We start from the raw sequence: 7,839 nt of genomic DNA on the forward strand, positions 1-7,839 counted from the left end.
AACAAGATGGGACCAAGACTGTGCTCTGCTGCTGGGGGAAAAGTTGTATCTTCTTCCCCAACCCTTCCCTCCCTCCCATCAGCTTCTGGAGTTGTGGCAGGAATCCCAGGGCTTGTTGCTGCAGCTGAAAATTGCTCTGTACAACATGGAGATAAAATTCAGGTAGCTCAGTGATTTTCACAAGTGGTGGGCACAGAAGGAAAGGTCAGAGATGATTGAGGAGCAAGGATGAAACTGACTGTCCCCTCTAGCAGCAGCCTTCTGTTAGCCTGTTTAAATAACTGATGAAAGCACAGAGCTTGCCACTTACATTTGTAGGCAACGGCCTGGCCAAGCACTTGAGAGTGTTACAAACCTACACAAACTCAGCTACTGGCACGGATGCCTGAAAAATCTCAACTGCCCTGTTGTGTACATCAGGAGCACAGGATGTTAACGTGTCCGTTTAATGTCACTTAAAACTTCTGTGCAATTGACCTGACGTGGAAAAATGGGCTAACATTTCTTGTTGCATCTTCTATTTTCCCACCCCAACCCCCCAGCACACAGTTTGTTGTTGTTTCACAAGAAGCAGGATGTAGCAGAAATACAAAGTGATGGCTTGAAACAGTGATTGCACACCTGGTGGGAAGGCAAAGACAGCCCAGGGGAGCTCAGGTGCATGCAATGCACCTGAGTGACCAGAAGGGGTGGAGCCAGGATCCACCCCTTCCCAGGCCTCATAAGGGTTGACAGTGGAGGCAAAGTTTTCTTGCTGGAGATCCCTGCGTACCTGAGGCCTCTTAAGGGTAAGCAATATTTTTGCTTTGTTTCTGTGTTTATGGCTATTATATTTGGGTTTATTCTCACTTACTGTAGCATAGGACTTTGCTGCCTTGCTGTTTCTTGTGCTTTCCATCACATTATAGCATTACATGGGATCAAAATCTTCAATTTTAGCCTTCCTAGAGATCACTATCTTATGTGGTGCTGGTAGTGTGGTGGAGGATCAGAAACTTCTTTCTTCTCTCAGAATTGTACAGGGCATGAGTGTCCCCGTACTCTCTCTGCCTCTTGTTTTCCTTTTCCTTTGAATTAATTCTCAAAACAAGAAAAGAGTGTCATCATTGTATGATGCTGTAGCCTCACAGATCCGCAAAGCAATGGTGATGTTGTATTAAAGGGAATCTTGACATCAGCATGCCCTTTTACGACACCATTGAGAACAGAAAATATTGTTGTGCTACAGTTGCTTTAGGGGAAGGTATTTGGGTGTCCAGATAGTGCTGCAGGGACCACAGAGCTATTCAGGGCTGGTAGAGTGCTTGGTTACAAGATGGGCATCTCTGAGAATAGTATTCATGTAACTTTTCTAAAATTTAAAGCAACCCTAGAGGTGATCAGGACAAGTTTCTCCTAGGCTCTCTTTCTATTCAGTGTAGAGAGAGAGAGGTATTTCTGTTTCATTATCTATACAGTCTCCTTGAACCTTTCTTTGCAGCATGTTTTGAAGGGCTTGTTGCCATTTCTTTCCACAGACCTGTTATTAATAGTTCAGCCAATGTAGAAATGAATAGGGTATTTATAAAAGCTAACAAGCTGGACACTTCAGCAACACAGGAGTGAAGGTGTTAACTCATGCTGAATCCCAAGTGGCAGAGACAAAAGGAGAACAGCAGATAAAAATCTTCCTTGAAAAAGACAGGTTTTAATCCTCCCTCTCTCTGTTGCTGAGTAATGTTCGAGCTGCTGGACTTCTGGTGTCACAGAGGTGAAAGGGGAGAAGTGTCTATAACTACTTTTGTCCACAGTTGCATTTGGGAGGAAGAAAAAGAGCATGTCAAAGCAGCTGAGCAGCGCTGCCAGCTGGATTGTTACTACATGCCATGAGTGAGGAGCTGAGCCCTGACCTCTGGACCATCTCCTAATTATTATTTAGAAATAAAACAAAGATTTTTTTTTTTTTAACAATGCCTTTGTTAAACAAGGGAGGTACCACAAATCACCCTTTTCTTTTGATGGGAATCTTTATTTTCTATTTTCCCCCTAGTGAGTATCCAACACACAGGGGTTTCACACACATGCTGAGGAGAGAAAAGCACTGGTAAACATGCATGTGGTCACTGGACTGGGGAGCACAGGCATGACCTTTGCTTGGTGTAAGAGATTATTCTGTTAACTTCTGTGTCTCAAAGCTTGCTGGGGACACAGATGGACTTGTTCAAGTCCTGAGCAAGGATTGTGAAATCCTTTGTCTGAAGGACACAGATGAACAAGTCCAGGCAAGTCCTGGGCAAAGGTTGTGAGATCCTTTGTCTGGGGGATGCAGATGGGCAAGGCCAGGGGCAATGAGAGCGAGATGAGCTGCAGCTAAAAGGCTGAGAAGTGCTCCTTTGTGTGGACCTATCTCAGGATGATGGCCATCTTAGGGGGTACTCAATGACTCTTGCTCAAGGCCCATCCTTGTCATGTAGGCAGGAGAACAAGGAGGGTAAAAGAGGAACTGAAAACCATGAGGATGGGTTTCTGACAATTCAGATTCCTCACGGAGGTTTTCTGACAACAGATTCCTCACGAAGAATGGAGGTTTTCTGACAACAGATTCCTCATGAAGAAGAAAAGGGATTCCTGACGATTGAGGTGACTCCTGCATACTGTCAAACTCTCCTGTGCTTGCTGCCTGACCACTGTTGCTGCTTCAAGGATCGGCTCCTCGACTTCTTCGCCTACCTGCCTGCTGCCCAAGGCTGGCCACGCTGCTTCTCGCCCCCTCCCCTGCTGCGTCTGCCTGGGACCTTCAAACGCCGTGCAACGGGACTGTTGCTGGATCCTGCTGGTGACTATCCTCGCTTTACGCAACTCCTGCTTCTTTTCCATCTTTTCTATCACCCTCATTCCCTTCCCCGTCTCCCTGATTAGGTTTGGTAATAAACTGGATGGAACAACATATGAACCGTTGTTTCTTAATCTCATGCCGGGTATACAGATATTAAAAGAACCTCATCTCCCTCCTATAAATTGGAGCGAGACAAGCTTCCTCAGACTTTCCTCATAAGGGAGATGCTCTGGTCCCTTCCACATCTTTGTGGCTCTGTGCTAGACTCTCTCAAGCAGTTACCTGTCCTTCTTGAACAGAGGGGCCCAGAACTGAACTGGATACTCCAGATGCAGTCTCACCAGGGCAGAGTAGAGAAGCAGGATAACCTCCTCCCAGTTGTGTGTCATCAGCAAGCCTGCTCACAGTGCGCTTTACTGCCTCATCCAAGACATTGATGAGTATGTTGAATAGTACGGGTCCCAGTACTGACCCTTGAGGGACTCCACAAGATACAGGCCTCCAACTTGACTCACTCTGTTCCACTGACCACAACTCTCTGGCTTGTTTCCTTCAGCTGGTTCAAGTCCACGTCACTACTTAGTTGTCAAGACCACGCTTCCTCAGTTTAGCATTTAGTATTTATCATGAGTATTGTAGTGCCTTATTAGCTCACTCTGCATGTATATCTGTGATAAATACAGGAGCACTTTGGGCTTACATGGTTTTTCTTGGACTCCTTATTTTACTGTAGAGTTTCTGAGTTCTGTTAGGCCTGGGCTTTGGCCTTGCAAGTAGCAACAAGCCTGGCTGAAGCTGCCCTGCTGGCACCCAGCCACCTCCATCCTGGCCTCAGGATGCGTCTCTTAGCTCCACGTTCCATCTTGCCAGGCTCTCGCTGAATGCACGCTTTGCTTTGTTTTATTTTCTGCCCCTGCCAACAGGCACGGCTTAGGCAAAGCACTTGAGTATTTTGTCTTGAAGTATTTACTTCCTCAGAAGCCTCCAGCCTGGCATCCAGTCTAATTCCCAAAATAAGCCAGTAAGGACTTGAATAAACTGCTTGCAGGTGTTGCCCAGCTGCTTCACTGTGAAGAGCCCTGGAACTTTGCACAGGCCCTTCAAGCCAGAAAAGGATGGCCAGGACCTACCCTGCTGCCTACTCATCCTGATGGGCTGCTCCTGCCCCCAGGCTGGGATGGGGCTGCCCAGCCCTCCTCCTCCAGCTGCCTGCTGCTGCCTTTTTTCCACTCACAGCTGGCACTCTGAGATCATCTTTAACACTGCTGTTTATGAGATACTTGGCCATCTCCCCCACCGCAGACAATGGAAGAGGAAAACGAAGCAATTGGCAGCAGCCAGCCAAATGGCTCCCTCCAGAAGTTGTCTGAAGCAGAGGAAGGGGGCCCACGGAGAGACCTGGGGAGTACTGTCCCCATCTAGATCAAGGGGCCTGGCAAGAAGGCAGTTTCATCCCCTGACTGAGCAAAAGCCAGATAACCAGGTTAGAACCTGGTTAGATAACCAGGTTAACTCCACCATCTGTAGATGATGGAGAGAGGGTTTAACACCAGGTTTCTGCTGTCTGTAGCATGCATACATCTGGACACAGACCTATGCTCCACCAGCAATGTGCTGGTAGCCCTACTTACCCCCAGGCTTTACTCCCACAAGCCAACCCTATCCCCCACTACCACTAACAGCAGAGCAATCTAAATCCAGGCCACAGGCAGAGCTGTCAGCTGCTGCAGCTGGGCTGGAAATCTGCTCCTGCTGGTGTTCGCCATAGGGAATTAGGCCAAGGGAACAGCACTGGGAGGTCAGTCTCCAAATCCAGTGTTTAAAGGGAACTTTTTTTTACACTCATTTTCACACATGCCTATTTGTGTGCCTTCATGCCATTGCAGAGCTCACCTGGCTGCATTTCCACATGCAAATAATTGGTATGCGTGTTTTCGGTGCTTGTGTATGCACATGCATACATACACACTGACAGGAGGAGAGGCATTGCATTAAGCTGACTGCATCTACGTTTGAAGCAGATTTGATAATGACCCTAAATATGGACCCAAGTGTTTCTTCTGCTGCTAACTGACCTAATGGATTTCATATTTGTATTTGCGGTATTTGTCACCACAAAATGCCAAGGAATCCTCAAGCTTGATAATGCCCCTCTCCTTACTCACTCAGCTGCAGCCCCTTACACAATATTTTGTCTGATTTACACAGAATTCCTGACAGGACCAACATGCACCCTGTGTATTCACAGTTCCACTACATGTCAGGGATTGGAAGGGAACTTGAAAGATCATCCAGTCCAATCCCCCTGCCTTAGCAGGAACACCTAGATTAGGTCTCACACAAATGTGTCCAGGCAGGTTCTGAATGTCTCCAGGGAGGGAGACCCCACAACCTCTCTGGGCAGCCCATTCCGCTGTTCTGTTACATTCACCATAAAGAAGTTTTTTTTTCTAGTATTAATGTATTCATTTTTGATCAGATGCGGTGGAGTCTCCTTAACATCTCTGACACGTGCTTCCAGTAGACAGCAAAGCTCTCTGGAGAGGTTGTCGGGCAGCAGATGGGGGCCTCAGTGCCTCCTGGCATGGAGTCTCCAGTCACTAAGACAACGCCGGGCAACGGTGCCCAGCAGCTGCTCCCTGGCAGGGGCTCTCCATCACCCGCTGAGGTGATTCCCTGCGTCAGCATGGAACCGGAACCCCAGAGCCGATTGCATCACACAAACGTGCTGTGTTTGAGGGCCTGCAGGGTTGCCCTGGCGACCTGTCTGGTCCCCAACCTGGGGCACGTCATTCATTCTCTGTGAGGTGACACTGCAGTGTGGTGTCACAGTGGCTGCGTCATTGTATGGGAACTGCTGAGTCACGGCCTGAACCTCTGATTAATCACCTGAGGTGAGCCTTGAGTCAGCCAGAGGAGCAAAGGTGAAGGCAATTCACCTGTGCTGCCGGAAGGGGTGGAGCCAGGCTCCACCCCTCCTGGACCTACTTAAGAGCTGGCTACGAGAGGGGAAGGATCTCTTCTGGAGATCCTCCTCTTTTGGTATCTTCTAGTGAGCTCAACCCAAGGGTAAGCTCTTCTACTTATTCTCTTTTGCGATCCTTGTTTGCTTTTGCCTTACTCTTTTGATTATATTGCAATTATAACATCTTGGTTATACAGTCATCCACCCTTGTGTCAGGGGTGGGAGCGGTGGCTCAGTCCGCTTGTGGGACCCGCAGGAAGTGGAACCAGAGAGAGCTTTGTGTCTATCTGGAGGCATCCTGCTATCATGGAGAGGCTGAGAGCCCTTCGAGGTGAGTCCCTCCACCTCTCTGGACACCACGATGCTGCCCGAGCACACGTGTGCTTCCAATGTCTGTTTAGGACGTGCCAGCAGCACTGTCCTTGCTCTGCCGAGTACAGCTGCCCACCATGGTTTCCCCAGTACCCCAGCAAGGGGAAAGCTCCCTCCCCTGTCCCCACCAACCACACGCAGCCTCGCGCTGTGGAGCTGGAGGAGCGTTCCTCCCACAGCTGGCCGGGTGCTCGGCCCTGGCTCCAAGCAACACCTGCAGCAGCTGCTCTGCTCTTTCCTTCCAGGTCTCTTTGCGTGTGTGGGCTGCGTGCCCAGGCGTACGCGTCGCAGGGAGAGAAGCAGGGTGTCAAGCCCTGCCCCTACCTGCGCCGCGACCTTACTGCTTCAGCGCCTGCAAGATCAGGAGGTGAGTTGGGCACATCCAACCAGCAACCCTTGCCCTCCTGGCCCAGGGCCACGGTGCCGTGGGTGCCAGGCCCGGCAGCACATCCACAGAGCGATGGGTGGCAGCGGGCAAAGCGAGCGTGACTGATCCTTGTCCCCAGGGTGACCGAGCGCAGGCGTACTGTGAGCTGGAGAGCGCCCTGTGCCAAGACAGCAGCTGCCCGCCGTGCGGAGTGGTGAACCGGCTGCTGGCAGAGGTGTCCCGGGACCTGACGGCAGCCCAGGTGAGGGCTCACTCCCAAAGGCAAAGGGAACCGCCTGCCCACGCTGGTGTTCTGCTGGCGGATGGTGGTGGCTTAGCTCTTCCAAGGGCCTCAGGCAGTCTCCTGGGCCGCGTGTCACCAGTGCCTCTCTTCCAGGGCGTGACCAGCAATGTCAAGACAGCTGCCAGCAATGTCCTGGTGGCTCTGGCTCGGACGCACTTCACCTTGGTGATGGCTGAGCTCCAGAGCCACCTGAAGGCCACGGGGGACATGTCCAAGGAGTTTGTGCTCATCACCCTGAGCAAACTCTTCAGCACCTATGGTAGAGTACCCTCAACCTCCTGACATCTAGAACAACCGGGAAAGGGGTCTCTGCCCTCTGCGTGTGATCTGCACTGAGCTGGGGGCTGCAGGGCTGCTGTCCACCTACCTTGCTGCCGGGGCTCTGACTGTGGCCCTCTCCTTCCTCTCTGCAGCTCCACAGTGCATCCCCTTTGTGTGGCTGATGCTGGCAGGCCTGCGCAGTGTGGTGGGCCAGGTGAAGAGTGGCCAGATCCTGCGCATCGCTTGTGCTGGTGAGTGCCGGCCCCAGAGCAGCCCTGCTGCAGACTCTCACAGACTCCGTTTTCTCTCACTCTCTTAAAAAAAAAAAAAATAATAATAATAATAATAATTTTTTTTTAATTATTTTGTTTTTTCAGTTTTGAAACAGTGGCTGGATGGAGTCAAGAATTACTTGTCCTCAGGAATGCAATGCCCCTGGGCTGCCATGGAGAAAGAGCAGATCTATGAAAACCTTCGTGAGCTGCTCTTCTCTGTGGTGTGGAACTGGCAGGACTGCCAGGAGGAAAAGGTGAGCACTGCTGCATTCCCAGCCCAGGATGGCAGCAGGGGCACCCATGTCGGCAGCTCTGTCTGTGCCCAGTGGGCTGAGAGCTGAGGGGTGATGAGAGGGAGTGGGCTGGCTCTGCAAAGGGCCCTGAAGTGGCTCTGTGCCAGGGAGCAGCTGCATGTCACAGCATTGTGGCAAAAAGAGCTGGGGATGAGGGTATGGGGAAAACCTGCCTGCTCTCCAGAGC

General features: G+C 50.7%; 1 protein-coding gene across 1 annotated transcript; it reads left to right on the forward strand.

Moving 5' to 3' along the window:
* Positions 1-6,086: 6,086 nt before the first annotated feature.
* On the forward strand, positions 6,087-7,613 carry LOC122194040 (maestro heat-like repeat-containing protein family member 2A; the record flags this gene model as incomplete). Its single annotated transcript, XM_042894951.1, has 6 exons — positions 6,087-6,111; positions 6,398-6,519; positions 6,659-6,781; positions 6,917-7,082; positions 7,237-7,335; positions 7,462-7,613. Coding segments are annotated over exons 1-6 (687 nt in total), but the record flags the coding sequence as incomplete, so codon positions are not given.
* Positions 7,614-7,839: the final 226 nt, after the last annotated feature.

The sequence above is a fragment of the Lagopus leucura genome, unplaced genomic scaffold (assembly GCF_019238085.1).
Source record: "Lagopus leucura isolate 7727_CA_CO unplaced genomic scaffold, USGS_WTPT01 106-5_obj-0_obj, whole genome shotgun sequence".
NCBI classification, from domain to species: Eukaryota; Metazoa; Chordata; class Aves; order Galliformes; family Phasianidae; genus Lagopus; species Lagopus leucura.